The sequence below is a fragment of the Bufo gargarizans genome, chromosome 6, assembly GCF_014858855.1.
Source record: "Bufo gargarizans isolate SCDJY-AF-19 chromosome 6, ASM1485885v1, whole genome shotgun sequence".
Taxonomy (NCBI): Eukaryota; Metazoa; Chordata; class Amphibia; order Anura; family Bufonidae; genus Bufo; species Bufo gargarizans.
This window is the reverse complement of record NC_058085.1, coordinates 145,399,629-145,424,131: the sequence shown is the minus strand read 5'-3', so window position 1 is coordinate 145,424,131 and position 24,503 is coordinate 145,399,629. Positions and strand designations below refer to the sequence as shown.

Genomic DNA, 24,503 nt, shown 5'->3' with positions numbered 1-24,503 from the left:
ACACTGGAAAAACAAGTGGACTCTGTGACACTAATGGGTCATTTATCAAACTGGGGTAAAGTAGAACTGGCTTAGTTGCCCATAGCCACCAGATTCCACCTTTCATTTACGCTGGGTTCAGACCTGAGCGTTCGCGATGGAGCGCTCTGTATGTGCGATTGTACGGGCGTTTGCAATCGCGCATACAGAGACAAGCGAACGCCTATTGTCGCGCGTTCCCGCTGAAGTCTATGTACGGAAACGCGCGACAAGACGCCCCAAAGAAGCTCATGTACTTTTTGGGGCGTCGGGCGTTTTACAGCACGATCGTACGCGCTGTAAAACGCTCAGGTGAGAACCATTCCCATAGGGAATCATTGGTTCTTGCCTGTTGAGCGTTTTACAGCACGTAGGAACGCGCTGTAAAACACTCAGGTGTGAACCCAGCCTTAGAAAATGAAAGGTGGAATCTGATTGGTTGCTATGGGCAACTAAGCCAGTTCTGCTTTACCCCAGTCTGATAAATGACCCCATAACTTTCTATTTGACTTATCTGGGCCCTTAATGATAACAGTGACAGTAAGACTGAGAACCTAGAACTGGCTCTATTGTAGTAGTGCAGCCTCTAGGTCTTCAATAACGTCAATCCATTAACTTTCCTGATGACGTTTTTAAAAGAAGTTTTTATTTTTCACATCCTTAAATGATTCGCAAAATATATTAAACAGGAACCTCCTGCCCAAATAATGGAACACTGTACACTTCCCAAAAATAAAAAAAATAGGAGGAGGGGGGGTTGAGAAATAAAAAGACAAAAATCACATCCACACAATAAAAAGGGATCCCGCTCCACCAGAGAGGCAAGTGCCAAAGAATAACTGTCTATCGCAGGAACGCTGGCCTGGATGGCAGTGACAGGCATGTGATCTGGTAGACATTATGTCAGCAAAATTAGAGCGACTTGTTTCTGTCTTCTGATTCCAAGTAAATTCACTAAATGTAAGATGATGAAGGCTGAAGGGGCCTGGCTCATTGGGAAAACCTGAGAGAGAGAGGGGGGGGACAGTGACAACTCTCCTACAGAACACCCAAACCATGAGCTGGAATAAGGCGGGGGGGGGGCGGTGTTGGTGAGAGTTCATTGGCATGGGACGGGACAGAGAGAATCTTTTGAGAACATGGTTTCACAAGGTCTCTTTTGTGCATCCAGATGTTACTACAAAGTCTGTACTGTTATGAAAATCACTACAAAACTTTTTTTTTTTGCATGGTGTTTTTCATTGAGTTTGTGGTTTTGGTATTTTTCTTAAAACGCAGCATGGACTGGTATTTTTCTCTTAGGCATCTCTTTGGGAGTTGAAAAAACACATGAAAATGGCCTGTATAAATGTTTAAAAAACAAAACAAAAAAAAACACTGTGGGTAACGTGTGTTTCGCTTATACAACAGAACTCTGATTGCAGATTTATTTTGTGAAAAAATTTGCTAATTTTGGGCTTTTTACATTTACCCTTCCTGAAAAAAAAATAAACCCCACACACATGGTGTAGGTAGGAGGGGGCAGGACTCTACGACGCAGCCCTCTTAGGCCCCTTTCATATGAGCAGGTCCAACGCATTGGACTCTTAGTGTGTCAGGGAGAGCACCCATCCTGACCTCTCAGTACTGCTGGGGTCACATAGCATCATAAATCAATATAATGCCATATAACCCTTACAGTTCTGAAATGTATTGAATAACACTGACAAAATGATGTCAGTGTTATCCAATACTTTCCAGAACTTTAATGGTTACATGGCATCATAAATCAATATAATGCCATTTGACAGCGGCAGTGCTAGAAGGTCAGGACGGGTGCTGTCCGATACGTTGTCCGAGTCCGGAGCGTGACACTCACTCGTCTGAAAGGGGCCTTAAAAGAGGTTCTAATATTAATGATCAATATCAGATTAGGGGTACCCCAACACCCGACACACCCACCGTTTCCCTTCTCTCCTGCTCGCTGCTGCTATGTCTATGGCGAGCAGGAAGAAAGAAAGGAGACTGCACATACCTTCCCGTCATACACCGGATATTAAATGATCTAACGTGAGGATAGGTCATCAATATTAAAAGCCCAGGGAACCCCTTTAATTGTAGCACATCGTACTCCAGCGAGCTTCTTTCCTTTTCAGAATGGTGTTGTGGTAGCATTTTTCATTTTGTTCCATTTGTAATGTGTTTTTTTGTTTTTAAATAGAGAAGTCTATGTAGAACAAAAAACAAAAAAAAACTGCTGAAACACCTAAAATGCCACATACAAAACCGGGGAGGGGATAGGCATTATGAAACACTAGTAGTAGTCCAAAGTGTGCTGGAGTAAGATGGGACAAAATTTAGATGCTCAGGCCCATTAATAAATGTGTCGCATCTTGCCTGCACCAAAAATTCATATCGATGCCAGCTACGAGTTGGTGCAGATTTGAACAAGAGACTGGTGTAAATTAGAATAAATCTGTCTGTGCATGGAAGGGCCTTGCCCCCGTCTGTTAAATCCCACCCACTTTTTAAATATTTGCCGAACATAAGTGGTCTAAATCTCCCCCCCCCCACAATGTTTGTGCGAATAATTCATGTGCAAAAAATTCTGACTTTTTGAAGCCAGTTCTCTGATGCAAAGGCCATGATAAATTAGGGAGGATGTCTAGAGGATTATGGCTTTCACTCTCCACATTTCTGCTTTATAGGAATCCTGCGCTAATAGTCATTCAGGTCATCTCTCATCTTGGTGCAACCCTAAATTTAGAAGTTATTGTCTAATCAAATTTTACACAGGCAGAGTAGCATTTAGGGGATCTCACCCTATCAGTTAAAAAGGCTTGGGAGTAGGGGTCTTGTTTAATAAAAATAAAGCACCAGGTGTGAAGAGGGCCAACAGGGGGAATCGTCAAAGGGTCTGTAGGGTAATGGATTACAGGTTCTCTGTAGGCTTGTCAGGACATGATGCCGCCTCATCCTTAGATCAATGTGTTGAATAAATGTTATCCAAGCAGAAAGGCTTCTCACATCTGTTCTCAGGAAAGAAGAATTTAGCAATTTGAAGGTTTACGCTTGGAAGGCATGCCTTAGAAGCGAATCTTGTGCTCCCTTGTTGTTAATAATCTTCTTGCGGGACATCCATGAGGCTCCGGACTGCATACCCACTTGCCAGCCCCAGGAGCCTCAAAAGCTGGAGAAAAGAAAAAAAAGCAGGAAGCCAACTGAGTGCTACCCACATATTGCACAGTCTTTAATTCGCTGCAGGACTTTAAAATCGGGAAGGGGGGGGAGGAGGAATGGCTGATTATGATGACAGAGGCAATGATGATGATGATGAAGATGATGATGATGATGATGATACAAATTGGCGGCCTATGAAAGGCGTCCGAGAAGGCAAGGGTGATGCTGGGGTGGTGCGGAGTAATAACAGTCAGACACCACAGCGCCACATGTCCGGTGAGAAGTGGTTTAAAACTCATCACTCTCAGCTGCGTGCAATTGTGTGTCATCTGCATCCGTCATGCTGCTCTCTTGCGACTCATCCGTTCCCACTTGAAAGAAACAAAGGAAGGCGTTAATTATCATGAGAATGATGCCAGCTTACGCTGACGGCTTCTGATTTGAGAAATAAGATGGCAGGCTCTTAGTGAAATATGAAAGCCTTGAATGTTTCTCTTTCAATAACCTGGCAATAGAGATAATGTACAGCTACTATTTAAAATGCATCTGTAAAGACAGCGCTCCATCTGCAGGTCACAGATAACAATTAAGTAAAGAAAAGAGAAAAAAAAAAACATTTTAAAAGCCCCATCTTGAAATGTTTCATCTCTCTTCATGTACTGACGAGGCTGAATCCTTAACCCCTTAGTGACCAGCCATACGTGTTTTTATGGCGGTCACTAAGGGGCCTTAGGCTGGGCCGCCGCGTTTTTACGGCGGCCTGGTCTAAGCGCTGCACGGATCCCCCGTGCAGCGGGGAGCGCGGACCCGGCTCTCACATGAAAGCCGGGACCCTGCTCTAACAGCCCGGACCGGCAGAAGTGCCGATCCGGGCTGTTTAACCCTTTACATGCCGGGCGCAATGGCGCCCGCTGCATGTAAAGTGGTGACAGAGGGAGCGGACTCCCTCTGTCTCCCATCAGCACCCCGAAAATAAGATCACGGGGTGCTGATGTGTTCGGAAGCTTTCCTTGCTTCCGATCAGGGCCCCGAGCCTGTCTTCAGTTCTCTCCAGCAGGCTGTGCCTCTCTGGCGCAGCCTGCTGGTCAAGGTTTGAATAGCATTGCTATTGAAATGTAATTCCTTATAGAGATAATGCATTACATTTTAAAAGCAATCAAAATACTGTATATTATAGTCCCCTTGTGGGACTTTTAAGTAGTAAAAAAAGAAAAGAAAAAATACACATTTATTAAATAAAAAAATTCCATAAAATAAAAAAATATGCTTTTTTTTCCATTGAAAATACGCTTTTCAATGAAAAAAATTGCTAAAAGAAAATATCCCCCATATGTTTGGTATTGCCGCGTCCGTAACGACCCGGACTACATAAATATTACATTAATTATCCCCTATGGTGAACGCCGTAAAAAATAAAAAAAGAGACAGAATTTCTAATTTATTCTTAGTTTCCACCGAAAAAAACGTGATAACAAGCGATCAAAAAGCGCCATTTACTCCAAAATGATACCAATGAAAAATACAAGTTGTCCCTCAAAAATCAAGCCCTCACACAACTTCATAAAAAAAGAAAAAAAAAAAAGTTATGGGTCTTGTGAAGTGGCAATGCAAAATCATTTTTTTGGTTAATAAAAGGGGTTTTATTGGAAAAAAAAAGTAGTAAAACGTAAAAAAATTATAAGTATTTAGTATCACTGTAATCGTACTGACCCAGAGAATACAGATATTATGTTATTTGTACCGAAAAATGAACGCCGTAAAATTTATAATGTAAAAACGCAGTGGCAGTATTGCTATTTTCCCCCCATCTACCTCCCAGAAAGAGTTAATAAAAGTTAATCAGAAAGTTATGTGTACCCCAAAATGGTGCTATTAAAAACTACAACTTGTCCCGTAAAAAACAAGCCCTCAAAGCTATATAGACGAAAAAATAAAAAAGTTATAGCTCTTGGAATGAGACCATAAAAAAAGGAAGAAAAACGCTTGGTCATAAAGGCCCAAGCAGGCTTGGTCACTAAGGGGTTAAAGCGGTTGTCCCAAAGACAAAATCTTAAGAATGGGGGACTGTGCTCCTCTGTTGGAGCGGGGATTATGCATGTGCACTCCATTTAGCTGTATGTGGATATCCCCTATGTATATGGGATAAATAGTCTTAATGGGACCCCTTTAAAGGGAACCTGTCACCGGGATTTTGTTTATAGAGCCGAGGACATGGGTTGCTAGATGGCCGCTAGCACATCCGCAATACCCAGTCCCCATAGCTCTGTGTGCTTTTATGGTGTAAAAAAAAATAAATAAAAAAATGATTTGATGCATATGCAAATTAACCTGAGGAGTCCTGTCCCTGAGACGAGTCCAGCGTGAAGGAGCCCAGCACCGCATCCTCCGAATCCCCGATGTCAGAAAGCTAGAGAGCCGTAATCTTGCGATGCGCGAGCTAGCAAATGCGCAGTTCTTTCCCTAAGGCTGATGCCAGCACAGGGGAGGAACACTGCACATGTGCTAGCTCGCACATCGCGAGATTACGGCTCTCTAGCTTTCTGACATCGGGGAGCAAGGAGGAGTTTCGGAGCGGTGCTGGGATCCTTCACGCTGGACTCCTCTCAGGTTAGTTTGCATATCTATCGAAGCTTTTTTTTTACACAATAAAAGCACACAGAGCTATGGGGATTGGGTATTGCGGATGTGCTAGCGGCCATCTAGCAACCCATGTCCTCAGCTCTATACACAAAATCCTGGTGACAGGTTCCCTTTAATACCTCATACCAACAGTATATTTTACAATTTATAACTGTTACTAATTAGTATACAATGTAGATGGAGGGGCACACCAATAAATACAAATAGTGCAGGGAGTGCAAAGGAGTGGTTTAACCCCTTAGGGACACAGCCCTATTTCACCTTAAGGACCAGGCCATTTTTTTCAAATCTGACCCGTGTCACTTTAAGTGCTGATAACTTTTAAACGCTTTGACTTATCCAGGCCATTCTGAGACAGTTTTTTCGTCACATATTGTACTTCATGACACTGGTAAAATGAAGTAAAAACAATACCTAATATTTGGAAAAATTAGCAAATTTCAAAGTTTCAGTTTCTCTACTTCTGTAATACATAGTAATACCGCCAAAAATTGTGACGACTTTACATTCCCCATATGTCTACTTCATGTTTGAATTATTTTGGGAATGATATTTTATTTTTTGGGGATGTTACAAGACTTAGAAGTTTAGAAGCAAATCTTGAAATTTTTCAGAAATTTGCAAAAACCCAATTTTTAGGGACCACTACAGGTCTGAAGTCACTTTGCGAGGCTTACATAATAGAAACCACCCAAAAATGACCCTATTCTAGAAACTACACCCCTCAAGGTATTCAAAACCGATTTTACAAACTTCCTTAACCCTTTAGGTGTTGCACAAGAGTTATTGGCAAATGGGGATGAAATTTGAGAATTTAATTTTTTTGCCTAATTTTCCATTTTAACCCATTTTTTTCCACCAACAAAGCAAGGGTTAACAGCCAAACAAGACTATCTCTATTGCCCTGACTCTGCCATTTACGGCCACATATGGGGTGTTAACCCTTTAGGTGTTCCACAAGATTTAATGGAAAATAGAGATACAATTTCATAATTTCACTTTTTTGGCAGATTTTCCATTTTAATATATTTTTCCAGTTACAAAGCAAGGGTTAACAGCCAAACAAAAACTCATTTATGGCCCTGATTCCGTAGTTTACAGAAACACCCCATATGTGGCCGTAAACTGCTGTACGGGCACACGGCAGGGCGCAGAAGGAAAGGAATGCCATACGTTTTTTTGGAAGGCAGATTTTGCTGGACTGTTTTTTTTTTTACACCATGTCCAATTTGAAGCCCCCCTGATGCACCCCCTAGAGTACTAGAAACTCCAAAAAAGTGACCCCATTTTAGAAACTACGGGATAGGGTGGCAGTTTTGTTGGTAATAGTTTAGGGTACATATGATTTTTGGTTGCTCTATATTACACTTTTTGTGCAGCAAGGTAACAAGAAATAGCTTTTGTGGCACAGTTTTTTGTTGTTGTTATTTACAACATTCATCTGACAGGTTAGATCATGTGGTAATTTTATAGCAGGTTGTCACGGATGCGGCGATACCTAATATGTATACAATTATTTTTTTTATTTATGTACGTTTTACACAATGATTTCATTTTTAAAACCCAAAAAAGTTTGTGTCTCCATAGTCTAAGAGCCATAGTTTTTTCAGTTTTTGGGCGATTATCTTAAGTAGGGTCTCATTTTTTGCGGGATGAGATGACTGTTGGCACTATTTTGGGGTGCATATAACTTTTTGATCGCTTGCTATTACACTTTTTGTGACTTAGACTTTTTTTACACAGTTTTAATTTTTTACGGTGGTCACCTGAGGGGTTAGGTCATGTGATATTTTTATAGAGCCGGTCGATACAGACGCAGCAATACCTAATATGTATACTTTTTCATTTATTTATGTAAGTTTTACACAATGATTTCATTTCTGAAACAAAAAAAATAATAATGATGTTTTAGTGTTTCCATTGTCTAAGAGCCATAGTTTTTTCAGTTTTTGGGTCCATTCACACGTCCTGTTTTTTTTCATCCTGAAAAACTGTCCGTTTTTTGCGGATCCGTTGTTCCTGAAAATGTTTCCGTATGTCATCCGTTTTTTGCGGATCCGCAAAAAACGGGAACATGTATACATTTCAATAATCAAATAAAGTTGTTTGGATTTCTTTGAGAAAAAAAAAAAAAAAAAAAAAAAAAAAAAAATTTGTTATGTGTTTCCAGGAACGGAATCCGCAAAAAACGGATGACATACGGAATGACATCCGAATGTCATCCGTTTTTTGCGGATCCATTGACTTTGTATTGTACCAGGATCCGATTTTTCAGGACAAGAATAGGACATGTTTTATATTTAAACGGACATGCGGAACGGAACAACGGAAACGGACAGCACACATTGTGCTGTCCGATTTTTTCCAGGACCCATTGAAAATGAATGGGTCCAGATCTGGTCCTGATCTGTTCCTGAAAAAACGGAACAGATCAGGAAAGAAAAAACGGACGTGTGAATGGACCCTTAGGGCGATTATCTTGGGTAGGGTATGATTTTTGCGAGATGAGGGTTTGATTGTTACAATTTTGGCATACATGCGACTTTTTTGATCACTTATTACCTTTTTTGGGAAGTAAGGTGGGCAAAATTTCAATTTCATCATAGTTTTTTATTTTTTAGGCGTTCACCGTTCGGTTAAAGTAACATGACCGTTTTATAGATCAGGTCGTTACGGACGCGACGATACCAAACGTGTGGGGAATTATTATTTTTTCATTTTTAATCAATGATAAATGTGTTTTTTGATTTTTATCTTTTTTTTTCGACCCAGACTCACTTGGTTCTTGAAGATCCAGTGGGTCTGATGTCTGTATAATATAGTACAGTACACTATATATAGTGTTTTGTACTGTATTTTACTTACACTTTGTCTGAACAGATCTATGCCTCACAGGAGGCACCTTGTTCCGATCACCGCCGGCTGGGCGGCAGTGATCGGAACAACACATGACGTACCGGTACGTCATGTGTCCTAAAGAGGTTAAAGTATGATGCAAAGACAAATAGACTCAATGAAGAGCCAGAAGAACCACCCTATAAAATGCACATCCGACAAACTAAAACAGACACATTAAAAAATTGTATACAATTTGAACAGACGTGTCGGTAACTAAATAAGACCGACACATACATACATGTCGGTCCTATTTAGTTACCGACATGTCTGTTCATATTGTATACAATTTTTTAATGTGCGTTTGTTTTAGTTGTCTAATTTTATATCAATTTTTATTACCCATGGTCATTGTCGGATGTGCATTTTATAGGGTGGTTCTTTTGGCTCTTCATTGAGTCTATTTGTCTTTGTATGTTACTAATTAGGTGATCCAACCATAACCATCAGGTTTCGGTTACACATATACCGTATTTTTCGCCCTATAAGACGCACCATAAGATGCACCTAGGTTTTTTGAGGAGAAAAAAAAATATGTTTTAACCAAAAGGTGTGCTTTTGGTGGGTTTGAACTAATGGCGGTCTGTGCATGATGCACTGTCATGGGGGGGGGGGATCTGTGGATGGCATTATGATGGTGGGGGGGGGGGGAATCTGTGGATGGCATTATGATGGTGGGGGGGGGGGAATCTGTGGATGGCATTATGATGGTGGGGGGGGGGGGGAATCTGTGGATGGCATTATGATGGTGGGGGGGGGGGGGGAATCTGTGGATGGTGGATGGCATTATGATGGGGGGGGGGGGAATCTGTGGATGGCACTGTTATGGGGTAGTGGATCTGTGGATGACACTGCTATGTGTGTCATCCACAGATCCGCCCCATAACAGTCCCATCCACAGATCCCCCCCACTGTATTATACGTAGTGTTAATAGTCATATCTAAACTGAGTAATGATGTGCTCCCACTGCTCCCCATGTGTACCGTACTTACCGGTACACATGTCACGCTCCTGTAGTAAGCACTAGCAGCTAGCAGGCAGGCCGGGCTGCAGGCAGCCGTAACTCACTGAGGTCACGTGCCTGCTCCGCCTGCTTAATTCATAAAGTAGGCGGAGCAGGCACGTGACCTTCATGAGTTACAGCCACCTGCAGCCCGGCCTGCCTGCTAGTGCTTGCTACAGGAGCGTGACATGTGTACCGGTAAGTATGGTACACATGGGGAGCAGGGGGAGCGCAGTTTAGATATGATGATTAACACTACGTATAATACAGTACATACTGAGCGGCGGGGCCAGAGTACAGTGCCTGCACGGCCCCGCCGCTCTCCCCACCTACTACAGACCCTCCTCACTAATACATCACTACAGACCCTCCTCACTAATACCCTATCGATCAGCAGAACAGGGGTCCTGAGTCACAGTCCTATGACTGAAGAGCTTAAATGAAGCAGCAGTTTACTGCAAACCCTTTACTAACAATTTCTTATGTGTTTACTCCTTAGGTATGAGGGGCGACGGCCCATTTGCATTTGGGGCAACTGGTCGTACGTTAGGACTCATTCACACACGTCAGTGATTTCCATCAGCGATTTTGAACTCTAAACACAGAACAGATACAGATCTTTCCCTTATATCTGTGGAGGCTCCAATCCTTTTGGTTCACAATCACTAATGGAAATCACTGACCAAAACACAGACATGTGAATGAGGCTTAGGGCTCATTCACATGAACTTTTTTTGCGTTCCGTATACGGGCCGTTGTTTGGAGTTCCATATACGAAACCATTCATTTCAATGGTTCAGCAAAAAAACTGAATGTACTCCGTATGCATTCAGTTTCTGTATTTCCGTTAAAAGATAGAACATGTCCTATTATTGCCCGCAAATCACGTTCCGTGGCTCCATTCAAGTCAATGGGTCCGCCAAAAAAAAAAAAAAGAAACGCATATGGAATGTACTCCGTATGTTTTCAGTATCCATTTGTGCGGAACCATCTATTGAAAAGGTTATGCCCAGCCCAATTTTTTTTATGTAATTACTGTATACTGCATATGCCATACGGAAAAACGGAACAGAACCGGAAACACTACTGAAACAAAAAAAAAAACTGATTCGTTAAAAACGGCCCGCAACACACTGAAAAAGCCATACGGTCGTGTGAACAAGCCGTTAAACAGAAAAAAGAAACTGCTTGATACTCTTATATGAGGTTATGCCCAAGCTCAAATAGCTTATAAAGCCAGAGCAAAACAATAGCTCTTGCCAGGGGTGGACTGGCCATAGCAGTGCTCGAGATGGCGACCAAAATGGTCGCCAATGCACCTTCAAATTTACAAATGGCGACAAGACCGCTGCGCTGCAGCTGAATATTGCGGCTGAGCACGGGAGCCAATAATTCCTTGCCCCGACGCAGTCAGACTTCAGGCCTAGAAGGCCTATGTGGTAGTAAAAGCCCAGAGAAAGCGGGCGTGATGACGTCATTGCACCCGCCTATGCCGGGATGCAGAGCAGTGGCGTATGCGCATCTGCATCGCACCATCCCGGGCCGTACCAGTAGTGAGTGAGCGCCGGTATTTTTTTTTAAGTGACGGCAACGGGGGACATTACTGGCCAGAAGGGTGGCCCCCGGGGACATTTTTTTTTGGGACACTATACAGGCATTATTACCTGGAGCACAATCTAGGGTTTTATTATTATTATTACTGGGAGCACTCTAGGGGGCATTTATAATATCTGTAGACACTATAGAGAATTTTTTTCTACTGGGGTCACTATTTTTTCAGCAGTATAGTACCTGGGGTATAGGGAAGCACAAAGGGCACAGTATTGGGAGTGGCAGCAGAATGACCAGGATGGGGAGGTTGATGGAAAAATTTTGAAATCTAACGTGTCTGTGTAAGAAACTCTGTAGAGACAAAATGCGGCTGAAAGAATTTGTCATGACAGAAGAGGTCACTGGATATAAGAGGTATGTGGTGCTGTATTCTCCTACATGTAGTGCTGCCAAGAGGGATGCCCAAGCCCTCCTCTCTGCCGTTGGCCGGGTACCAAATGAGCTCTCAGCAGTAATCAGGCGTTCCGCACATGCCCTCCTGGAGGACAGGAAATGGCATCTATTAATGGGCACCCCAGATGGACAGTTTTTTGGGGCAGTATATTGTGCTGTACCGTGGTATATGGTTCTGATGGGAGGGTATTTTGCGCTATGGCATTGCAGATGCCACCTACTTGTGTTGCCCTGCCCACTATCAATTTAGGACTGCCTACAACATAGGGCCACTTTTCTTCCCCCCCCCCCCCCGGGCTACTTTAGGTTCCGAGGCCGCCATGGAGAGCTACAAGTATGCCTGCGTTTCAATGGGGACCAGATCGAGCATTTGCCTAGCATCTCCCCTGCATCAGGCAAAGGATGTCTTGTTCTAAGCCAACACAAGGGTACACGTTTTATGAAAATGGTTTGAGCAAAGTGCACCTTTTAATAGCATGGAAGTTATGTTTTCACAATGCAGGTATTAACACACATATCCTTACAATTAGAACTACATCTCAAAGTTGGATTATGTGCCTTTTCAGAATTATTTTCTCTCTCTCCTAATACTAGATTTCTTTACCAGTTTGACCAGTGTATTCACCAGCTTTATGCAAAGTGCAAAAAATAAATAAAATTAAAAACTTGCAAGAACCAGCATGTGTGAAAACACCCAGACTTGCCTTACCTGTTTCATATGGGTAGCACTCACTGATTTGTTCCTCTTGTGTCACAGCCTCTTCATCGTCTGGCAGGTATCGCTTATCTATGGCCTCTTTGATCTGGTTATTAGCTCCTTTGGGATCTAAGTCCATGGCCCATGAAAAATTCATGAGGGCTAAGTGTGTCTGACCAAGTTTCTTATAGACCTGTATATGCGGACGAGACAGATTGGGAAACTGCATGAGCCCATGAATCGAAGTGTTATATTATACAATCAGGGATAACTGGATTACTTATGTTGCTGCTTCCTAGAGTTCATATAAAAGCACCTTTCAATAACTAAAGGTCCCCCCTTACATAGGAAAACAGAGAAGGAGATTATTGGGAAGGAATCTTTCCTCCACGACAATCTGCTGCTCGCAGGTGGAGGAGACTGCTGTATTTACATGCAGCATTCTCCTCCACAGTATGGGGGTAGTGATCGCTAATGTCATCGCTCTTCCCCATACTGACTTCTTGTTTGCCGGCAGCAGATCATGTTTACACATCGAGATCTGCTGCCGGCACACGACGATTTGTGTGTACACACAAATGATTGGATTAACCAATGAGTGAGTGTTTTGCTTGTTCATCGGGTAATCGGCAGTACAGTTACACTGCCAGATAATCGCCAACGAGCGTTCCTATGAATATTTAGGATTCTTGGCCCTTAAAGCTCAGTCACTGTGCAAAGAAAAGTGATGACTTTTTGACCTTCCCCACGGTTTTCATTTTTAATCTCTGCCTTCCAAAACAATGACTTTTCTTTTCATAAAACTGTATTGGGCTCATTTTCTGCAGGATATTCCATAAAGTATTGAGAAGCTAGAAAAAATCAATTGCAATGAAGTAAAATAGTAATAAAAAAATAAAATAAAAATGCAGTCGCACCATTGCTTTATGAATTTCATTTTGAGAGCATTCACTTTGCAGTACCAATGGCACTTTATCTTTATAGTCTGTAGGGCACCACAACTACAACAATACCAAACCTTTAACACTTTTCTGGCACCCATACTTTTTTTTTACATTTTTTTTTATATTTATGGGATATGTATAGCCATCCCTCCTTACAGGGTTCACGGTAAGGGATACATTCTTTCATATTTTTACAGGCATTTTCAGATGCAGTCATTATATTAGTAAAATGGGGACTGAGGGGGGTTCATTTGAATTAATAGGAACTTTAGGAGCCTCAGAAGGCCCCAGGATGAGATGGGAACCGAACAGCTGCCGCAATCTCATCATAGGGGAGGTGGGTGGAAGGGGTGTTCAGTCATCAGTGGGAGCTCCTTTCCTCTAAATGTCTGCTCAGATACTGTGGGTGCAAATTACCATGGCAGCTAAAGAGTTAACTCTCCGTGATCAGACTTTCCTCCGATTATGGACACTGTTGTCATGTGTCTGCTATTTAAAACGGCAGAGACCTGCTCTCACCTTTAACCCCTTAAAGCATAATCCTAGCATTCTATTGCAGTCTATAGGACAAGTGATCAGAAGATCACATGTTAAAGTTCTCTAAGGGTGCATTCACACGACCGTGTTTTGCGGTCCGCAAATTGCGGATACGCAAAACACGGATACCGGCCATGTGCGTTCCGTATTTTGCAGACCGCACATGGCCGGCGCTATATAGAGAATGCCTATTCTTGTCCGCAACCGCGGACAAGAATAGGACATGCCCCATATTTTTTGCGGAGACGCGGAATGGAACAACGGATGCGGACAACACACCGTGTGCTGTCCGCATCTTTTGCGGGCCCATTGAAATTAATGGGTCCGCACCCGTTCCGCAAAATTGCGTAACGGATGCGGATCCATTTATACGGTTGTGTGAATGCACCCTAAGAGAACTAAAAATTACATTGTGAAAAGTAAAAAAAAAAAGTTTAAAACAAAAAAATAAACAAAATACACGATTCACCATTTTTGGTCCTCTTGTCCCACCCAAAAAAACGAAATAAAAAGTGATCAAAAAAGTCTAATGTTCTTATGCACCCCAAAATGATGATAGTAAAAACTAAAGTTTGCCCAGTGAAAAACAAGCCCTCATGCAGTTCTGTAGACGGAAATATAAGAAAATGGTGATTCAAATCGGTTTTTATTTTTCCAAAGGATTTTATTTTTTTAAAGTAGTAAAACAAAATAAAACCTATACAAAATTTGGTATCACCGTACTTGTACTGACCCGCAGAATAAGGAGTTCACACCATTTTTAGCACACAGTGAATTCTATAATATCAAAGCCCAAAAAACCTTGGCAGAATTGTATTTTTGTTTTTCTATTTTACCCCACAAATAATTTTCTCCCGTTTTCCAATACAAGACACGGTAAAGTGTAAATTCAACTTATCCCACATAAAAAAAAAACTAAAAATAAAACGCCATAATATGGCAATTTGAACAAAACAGAAGTTATGGAGAAAAACCAAAAATTGGCCCGGTCCCAGACCCAACATTTGCCGCACATGTAGGTCAAATGTTTGGAAAGGATTAATACACAGGAGGAGGATTTATGAAACCATCTAAAAGAAACTGTTTTTGTTGTCCCTCATAACCAATCACAGCTCATCTTTCATTTCTCATATTGTGCCTAAAAATAAAAGCTAATCTATGATTGGTTGCTATGGACAACAGTTATAAAAAATATCAAGTCTGCTAAGGTTTTAATTTCACACCATGTCAAGAAGTCTTTGCTGCTGTGAATGGAAACTATCAAAGCCTGAAAAGAAATAAAAAAAATAAAAAAAAACATACAGACCCAATACTTTGCCTCTATTGGAGTGCACACGGATATTATCCAAACTTTCATGCCAAGAGACCGATCTGTGCAGCTGACGTGCTCCCTATTCTAGAGCTGCCTAGACTGGACACAGCTGTCTCCACTAGCAGTGAGAACACCCGTTTATATCCATAGGTTGAAATACCACACCCACAACAAGCAGATCTTGTTGATGTTAAAAATGGTGATAAATGCAAGGACAAAATATATATTACAAAGCTGCATACTTTCTTTATTACACAGTGTACTTTACGTAAAGGCAGAAATTCTCTGTATGCTGCGGCCAGATCTCATATTTGCCAACTCTACCAGAAAGTCCAGTAAGTTCCCAGGAAAAGTTGCCATGCCTGCTATGTGCCCAGCAGCTTTAAAGAGGGCCCGTCACCCCTCCTTTCTAGGTCTGTTTTAATAACGACTTGAATTCCTCCTGTAATAATTCTGGAGCATCTATTCTTCTGACTGTTGCTCAGTCCTCTATAATTCCTACTAGAAACGTAGGCGTTCTGCAATAATAGTGTGCAATAAAGGTTGTACTGGATACCGTGTGTCCCTGCACGGTGCTGTCTGGGTAATGTCGCCAGACTGTGCAAGGACACACTCCTAACTCCCTGGTAACTCCTAGTTGGACCTTTATTGCAGACCGATAGCAATTTATTCATAAACTACCTGTAGGAATAGTAGAGGAATGACACAGAGTGACGTGATTAAAATAGATGCTCCAAAATTACTATTGACAGGTCCTCTTTAAACTAATTCAATGACATACTCCTCTATCCCCATTCCTTAAAGAGAATATGTCACCATTAACTTGGACTTATCTACAGCAGTACTGCAGATAAGGAGACCAGATCACCGTGTTAAATGTCCCTACTGCCACCCTCCCCTCAGTGCTCATAGCTGCGCTGTAATAGTCAGGAATGCTCACAGGTGTCCTATCCATTATGTTGGCGGTGGTGGGGGTTCCGGCCTTCTGTAGTAGTGCACATTAGAGTCCATTCACACGTCCGCAAAATGGGTCTGCATCTGTTCTGTAATTTTGCGGAACAGGTGCGGACCCATTCATTTTCAATAGGGCCAGAAATGTGCTGTCCGCATCCGCACATACGTTTCGCAAAAAAAAAATAGAACACGTCCTTTTTCTTATCCACAATTGTGGACAAGAAAAGGCATTTTCTACGAGAGTGCCGGCGATGTGCAGTCCGCAAAATGCGGAACACACATTGCCGGTGTCTGTTTTGCGGAACTGCAATTTGTGGATCCGCAAAACACATACGGACGTGTGAATGGGCCCTAATAGTCCAAGATTGTACTGACAGATTCCACTTCTCTCCATTTCCAGGGTCTGTATACAGGGCGGTGCTCTAGTCTAGGACCTGTATTATCATTTAGGTGTCCCGATGTGTGGCCCGATTTAATTTTGCCAGGTACTATAGAGGGTTCTATGTAAATTAGGGGTATGTTCTGTATAAACGGATAGGACATAGAACAGTGATGGTGAACCTTTTAGAGACCGAGTGCCAAACTTCAACCAAAAACCCACTTATTTATTTAAGTGCCAACACGGCAATTTACCCTGATTACTACAGTCCAATATAGTACATCTTCTATGTACTTTATCATTTGGCTATAATAACCTGCCTACATTTAGTGCGCTGCCTGTGCTGTACATAGTGCGCCCTGCGCTGATGAATGGCGGTTAAAGTCTAAGGCATATTGGTACACCATAGACTTTTTCCAGGGTGCGGGTGCTCACAGACAGGGCTCTGAGTGCCGCCTCTGGCACCAGTGCCATAGGTTCGCCACCACTGACATAGAAGAAATAAAAAATAAATGTGCACAGCGCACTGAACCACCTTTAGTTATCCTTTTCAGACTCTCCCTGTTCCTTAAAATGTGCCATATGTGCCCAATCTCTTCCTGGAGTTTATGAATTTGTAAAAAGTTAAAGAAACCCTACTGTCATATTATAAAAAACAATTCAACTATCCATACGGAAAACTAAGCCATTGATGGAATAGGGAGGGTGTGAATACCACTGGCTTTTCAGTGAAGTATGGAGAGCAATTAAAGGGACACTGTCATCAGTGACGATGCTATGTAACCAAGCACACTGCCAAATAGGTATTTTTTCATCCAAATACAATAGTGCCTTGTGTTTTGTTGACCAGGGGCTCCCCTGCAGAGAAATTTCACTTTTTTATCAATATGCAGATGAGGCATTTAGAGCAATGATCGCATTGGTGTTGCTTTCATTGCAGCCAAGCTCTGCTTCTTGCTCTGGCCAGTCCATGTCTCGGACCATTGATTGAGAGCGCAAGACAGTAGATATGTAATCTCACCTGGCTCTGTATTCTCGTGTACACTCTTTGTTCGCATATCAGCGCATGCGCAGTACCCTTGATTGCACTGGGGATGTGCTGCTATGTGAACAAATACACGTGTGAGAATACAGAGTCATGCAAGATTCATGCACCTACTGTCTGGCTCTGTGAATCAACAGTCAAATGCATGGGCTGGCCAGAGAAAGGAGCAGGCTTTGGGTGCAACGAGAGCAACAGCAAGACCACTGTTGCACTAAGCACCTTATTTGCATATTGATAAGTGTTGAAAAAGATGGAACTTCTCTATTTATTGATAAAGTGGAATTTCTCTGTAGGGGAGCCACTGATCAATAACACAAAGGCGCCATTGTGATCAGGTGACAAAACCATATTACATGGGGCTGTCACTGGTTTCAGACTCCCTTTAAACTCAGAAACCATTCAATAACGTATCACAAAGGGAAATCGTGTAAAATCGACTGCAGGGTAACTTGTCATTGTTAAGTTATGCTTTACTCTCTTACCTTTCCTATTAAAAAGTAAACTAAGGATTCCTTGGGGACAATCTGTTTTAACTCCTCCAGCTCCTGCAGTGCAGACTAATAAATATAAAAAAATAGAAATGAACAAAAAAAAAAAAAAAACAAAAGGAACATTTTCACTCATACTGTATAAACCTCAGAAGCTACCATAATATCATACCTTATATTTTTCATTGGCAAACAAAATGGAGGCTCGGTGGAATTTGCATAGTGGATTTTTGGGATCTATGGAAATAGCTTTGTTGAGAGTATCCAAAGCCTTATCCGATTTCTTGAGTGCGTGCTGCACCTATAACAATACAAAATACAAAAAACAAACAAAAAACTGTGCATCTGAGTCTTGGAAACCAATAAACCTAAACTTACATGCACTTATGGATCTCAGTGGTAACCTATGTGTACATGGCACGTCATTGCGGGAATTAAAACTTTTGAAAAAGGTGCTTTCATTATTATTATTTATTTTGCTATTAAACCCTTCCCAACCACCTGGCAAATTTTATAGAGTCTTGGCCAAACCCTTTAAAAAGGAAACTCAGACCACTTACCACTCCTATATGGCACAGCAATACTGAACTTTGTGGGTTGATATCTAGTGCTTTCTGGAAATGCATCTCTGCCAAGCTAAATTTCTCTTGCTTGTAGTAAATCATTCCAAGACCATACCTGAGACAGTAAAGCAAGAAAATACAGACCTTCTTGAGAATGGTTTGTAAAACAGCGGTGACCTATGCAGAAGCAGAATGTCTGCCTTCCATGTCCAACGCCAGGGAGGCACAGATCCAGTCAAACAGGGTAATGAGTATGAATAATTAGTGCAGAATCTCAATTGTATCTGTATTCATCAACCATGAAGCTGGAAATTAAAACTCCAGCAGCATTTTTTTGCCTAATGGGGAACTGTTCAGGAATTATGGCCACTTTATTCCCAAAACAGCACCATGCCTATTCACAGGGTGTGTGGTATTGCAGCTCAGCCTCATTCACTTCAATGGAGTGGAGCTGAAATACCAGGCATAAACCATGGACAGACGTGGCATGGCAGAATGTAGCCATGTTTTTCTCATACTGGACAACACGTTGAACATGACCGTGTAGCAGTAACTGAATACCAGATATATCTCACCAAGCATTGTAGTGTCTGGGGTTGACACGGATGGCGTTTCTGAAGCAAGCAAGTGCTTTGTCCAACTCTTCTGTTAGTACAAATTCATGGCCCAATAGCGTGAAAGCATATGCATAGCCAGGATCCACTTGAATAGCCCGCTGGAAGAACTTAATGGCTATATCATGCTCCCTTTGCAGACTGAAACAGTTTCCAGCGGCGCACCAAGCCTGCAATGATGAACATTGTTAAATATTCAGACACTGGATGAAACGTATTCCTAGTATATGCCATCCCCGTATGAACATGGGATTTTGACTTCTGAGATCGCCAACAATTCTCAAATCTGATTTAGCCCAATGTCCCCTATTAAAGGGGTTTTCCTGGATTTTTTAAATTGATGACCTATTCTTATAGGTGATCAATTTCATATCTGTGGGGGTCCAACACCCGGCACCCCCACCGACCAGCTGGTTGAAGAGAAGGTCGTGCACCGTGCCAGCACAGCCTTCCCTTCATTGTTTACTTGTTTAAGCTGTCCCATTGACTTCAATGGGACGGCTCCTTGTAATTACACCTACTTGCCGCTGCAATGTCGATGGCGAGCAGGTAAACAATGAAAGGAAGGCTGCGCTCATATAGCTGAAAGAAAGGGGTGCCGGGTGTTGGACCCCCGCCGTTCTGATCATCAATATTAAAATCCCCGAAAACCCTTTTAAGGTTACCCCACACACGGATGCTGCTGGCCACCTGGCTGTGCAGAGACCTGCAACTGACCCCATACACTTAAATGGAGCCACGCTGCAGTTCCATATGCGGGTGGTTGGTCGCCGCTATTCAAGGGAAAGCTCTTACCTCTGGTGAATTCTTGTCCATATCTGTGAGGTCCTTGGAAAGTACTGAAAGCGCGACATCCTTTTGTAAATGCCATAGCGTGGTGGAGTAGATTTCCATGCCCTCAACTCGATAGTTTTCAATCCTGCGCACCTCAGAGAACACCCGTTCTGCCTGCAGAAACAGATAGCAGCACTTCAGATGACAAAATGGACAGAGTTAGGGAAGGGAGGGAGTTAGGTTGTCCCATCATGACTGAATAGCTGTGGATTTGCCATCTTGGATTTTTGTGGAGCAAATTGTCAGCATTTTACAGTACCAGCAAAGTGAAGGAGTTTTTAGCAATTCTCATGCACACGTGGCAGAAAAAAATAAAATAAAATCTGACACTTAAAATTACGTAAGATGGCAGCATGTCAATTTATACCTCCGATTTTACTAGCAGCTTTATCCCTTTCCAGAGCAAAGAGTGAAATCTGCATCTAAGGCCTCTTTCACACTTGCGTTGTCCGGATCCGGCGTGTACTCCACTTGCCGGAATTACACGCCGGATCCGGAAAAACGCAAGTGTACTGAAAGCATTTGAAGACGGATCCGTCTTCAAAATGCTTTCAGTGTTACTATGGCACCCAGGACGCTATTAAAGTCCTGGTTGCCATAGTAGTAGTGGGGAGCGGGGGAGCAGCATACTTACCATCCGTGCGGCTCCCGGGGCGCTCCAGAATGACGTCAGAGCGCCCCATGCGCATGGATCATGTGATCCATGCGATCACGTCATCCATGCGCTTGGGGCGCCCTGACGTCACTCTGGAGCGCCCCGGGAGCCGCACGGACGGCAAGTATGCTGCTCCCCCGCTCCCCGCTCCACTTTACCATGGCTGCCAGGACTTTAGCGTCCCGGCAGCCATGGTAACCATTGAGAAAAAGCTAAACGTCGCATCCGGCAATGCGCCGAAACGACGTTTAGCTTAAGGCCGGATCCGGATCAATGCCTTTCAATGGGCATTCATTCCGGATCCGGCCTTGCGGCAAGTGTTCCGGATTTTTGGCCGGAGCAAAAAGCGCAGCATGCTGCGCTATTTGCTGCGGCCAAAAAACGTTCAGTTCCGGAACGGAAGACATCCTGAAGGACGGACTGTCCATTCAGAATGCATTAGGAAAATCCTGATCAGTATTCTTCCGGCATAGAGCCCCGACGACGGAACTCTATGCCGGAAGACTATAACGCAGGTGTGAAAGAGCCCTAAATCAGCAGCATTAAAAGCAGAGACAAAACTGCGCATTTTGGTGCATTTTTTTGCTGCAGATTACAAGCAGAAACACTGCATATTTTCTACAGCAAGTCAGTCATGTGTGGACATAGCCTTAGGGCTCTTTCACACAAGCGGATGCCGTGCGGGTAATCTTCTGCATGAAAGAGTGCAAAACCCCACTCCGGACAGAAGAAGCACGGAGCAGTAACATGACTGATAATGCTCCGCGCGCCTCTCTGATCTTTTTATTACAAAAATCATGGTGACAACTTTATCTCACCGTGATTTTCTAGTAAAAAGATCACAGAGAGGCACGGAGCATTATCAGTCATGTTAATGCTCCGTGCTTCTTCTGTCCGGAACGGAGCTTGGCTCTCTTTCACGCAGAGGATTACCCGCACGGCATCCGCTCGTATGAAAGAGCCCTTAGGGAGTGCTTTGCCCTCTTGGCTTAATCAGGATTAAAAAATGCATTGTGAAGGAAATCTACTTCCTATTTACTTCAGTGAAGAGAGGGACATCACAAGTCCTCCTGAATATACTGTAAATGCAGGGGCGTATAAAGATCTAATAGTGCCCCATGGTAAAATATAGTATGGGCCCCTCTGCCCCATCCAGTTTCCCAGTACGTGTGTATCAATCACCCCAGACAACTGGCGTAAATACATTGATAAATCTCCCATACAGCTCTAAACCGCTGCTTCCCTTATTCCATAGCTGCCTGCACCCACTATCACCGGAGCTTAGTGCAGTGTAAATGCCTATGTGTTTCAGATCATGCAGCTTGGTGGCATATATGGCTAGATGTCAGATGAGAAGAGGGTGAAACGTCTGCCTGACCTTGAAGCCTAACTTGTTAGAGAACCTTTGTAGGGCACCAAAGGGTAGGTTCACAGCTGTTGGATGGCAGATCTGACACATTTACCAAAGGATTTCCGGCATAAATCTGAGGCAGACACTGATTTTGTGGATGTAAATACAGTAAAATAAGCTGCCAGCTAAACTACCGGTACTCATTCTTGAACACTGCTTATTTTGCAGAGCACATAAGGCTGGGTTCACTATGCGTTGTGAGCTCTGGCACTCTGATCAGGTCACTGTGTCAAGCATATATGCTGGTTTTCGGCTGGACAAAAATAAAAATATAAAAATTAACAATAGAATAGAGGATGCTCGCCAGTTAATCTGGAGCCCAGCCCACTGACCACCACTCAGTGACATATGTAGACACAAAAAAAAAAAAAAAATCTGAAAGTCTCACAGTAATTTGCATATAACTTTACTAATTCATATATGTAATAACACACTAAAAAACAGTACATTAGTATAAATAAAAAACCCAGAATTCATACACCCCATCATATGATCACGTTCCCTTTAAACGCAGAGCTCTCGCACATATGAATTTTTTATATGAAAATTCATATATGCGAGAGCTCCGCATTTAAAGGGAACGTGATCATATGATAGGGTGTATGAATTCTGGGGGTTTTTATTTATACTTATGTACTGTTTTTTAGTGTGTTGTATTACATATATGAATTAGTAAAGTTACCGTATTTTTCGCTTTATAAGATGCACCTGGTGATAAGACGCACCTAGGTTTTTGAGGCGAAAAATCTGAAAAAATTAAATACAAAAGGTGTGCTTTTGGTGGGTTTTGAACTAATGGTGGTCTGTGGATGACACTATTATGGGGGGGGGGGGGGTCTGTGGATGATGCAATGATGCATTGTTATGGACAATCTGTGGAGGTGTGGAGGACACTGTTAGGGGAGGGGATCTGCGGATGACACATAGCATCTTATAGTGACCCCATTAAACTGGGCCCCGCTCACAGCAGTCTTTACATGTAAAGTGTGTTTATTCAATCCTTAACCAGTGGCTCTGGTTTGTTAAACTAGCGTAATCTTCTGTAGTATCATCATCAAAGCGGCGGGCAGGCCATCAGCGTAACCTCACTCACTCATTCATGCGCCTCCCACTTCATGAAAGGAGCATGAATGAGAGATGTTACGCTGACGGCCTGCCCGCCGCTTTGATAGCGAGTACTACTACAGAAGATTACGCTAGTTTAACAAACCAGAGTCGCTGGTTAAGGATTAATGCACAGACAGCACAAAGGAAAAGGCGATCCTCTTGCTGCTCCGGCTCTGGTAAGTGAATGACGTGTGGGTTGGGCGCAAACAGAGAAGCCACCATCCCACCCAACGATACTAAATGTCATGAATAGAAGCACGGGCCGCCAGCCCGCGCAAGGTGCTGCTTAGTGCCGCGATGTATGCACGGGCTGGAGGCTTCATTGAAGGCTCTGCTCACAGCCTGCACTAACTCTTGCCCGCCCACGATTTAATGGCAGCTCAGGAGCAGTTAGTGAGAGCTCCTGAGCTGCCGCAGCCAGCACATTTGGGGTCACCTTGCGTTTATAAGACGCACTGACTTTTCCCCTCCAGGGGGAAAAAAAGTACGTCTTATAAAACAAAAAATACAGTATATGCAAATCACTGGTGAGACTGCCATCTTTAAAAAAACAAACAAAAAAAAAAAAAAAAAAACACACACAACACACGTAACTTTTTTTTGTCCAGCCAAAAGCCAGCATATATGCCGGAAAGTAGTCAGATCCCATTACAGTGAATAAAGGGGCCCGACTGTGCATGGTGGTATCCAGCTATGTCTTATACAGTGAACTCCGCTGGAACAGACTGGCAGAGTACACAGTGCATAGGTGAATGCGGCCTAATCAGGGTTACAAAAAGCCTTTTCACATGAAGCTGAAGACGGACTGTCAACGGATTTGAGTCCAGAGCTGAGTTAACATACCCTAAAACTTCTGCCAGACAAAGAGTGCTAGTTATCTTCCACTGCACAGTCAGGATCATCTTGTCAAGCAGCCTTATGCACGTGAATCTGCTAAATTTATTCTATACAATTGTGTGAGAGCAGAAACCTCATCTTACCTGCAGATATTCTGCCAACTCAAAATAGGCTCTGCCAATCTGGCACAATACCCAACCTGTGTTGTAGTGATGAGACGGTAGGTGGCTCAGGATGTTGATAGCATCTTTACAGTTATAGGAACACAAGGCTACGTAGCCTTTTCCCATGTCCCTTAAGAGGCTCATTAACCCTTCTATAAAAATATAATGGAGAAAGATATAAAAGCAATTTGCGTAAACATAATGCAGCATTCACAGGTCTTCTTAAATACACTATAGGTCTA

At 42.8% G+C, this 24,503-nt stretch overlaps 1 protein-coding gene across 2 annotated transcripts in view; it reads right to left on the bottom strand.

The window, feature by feature from the left end:
- Positions 1-642: 642 nt before the first annotated feature.
- Positions 643-24,503, bottom strand: part of CDC27 (cell division cycle 27) — a 48,259-nt gene continuing 24,398 nt past the window's right edge. For both annotated transcript variants that reach the window (XM_044296759.1, XM_044296756.1), the window contains 8 exons: positions 24,241-24,413; positions 20,049-20,201; positions 19,215-19,423; positions 18,637-18,754; positions 18,249-18,377; positions 18,071-18,145; positions 12,430-12,610; positions 643-3,548 (listed from right to left, as the gene is read on the bottom strand). In XM_044296759.1, the coding sequence (XP_044152694.1) occupies positions 3,466-3,548; positions 12,430-12,610; positions 18,071-18,145; positions 18,249-18,377; positions 18,637-18,754; positions 19,215-19,423; positions 20,049-20,201; positions 24,241-24,413 (1,121 nt within the window). In that variant the 3' untranslated portion in view covers positions 643-3,465. The remainder of the gene's footprint in view (positions 3,549-12,429; positions 12,611-18,070; positions 18,146-18,248; positions 18,378-18,636; positions 18,755-19,214; positions 19,424-20,048; positions 20,202-24,240; positions 24,414-24,503) is intronic.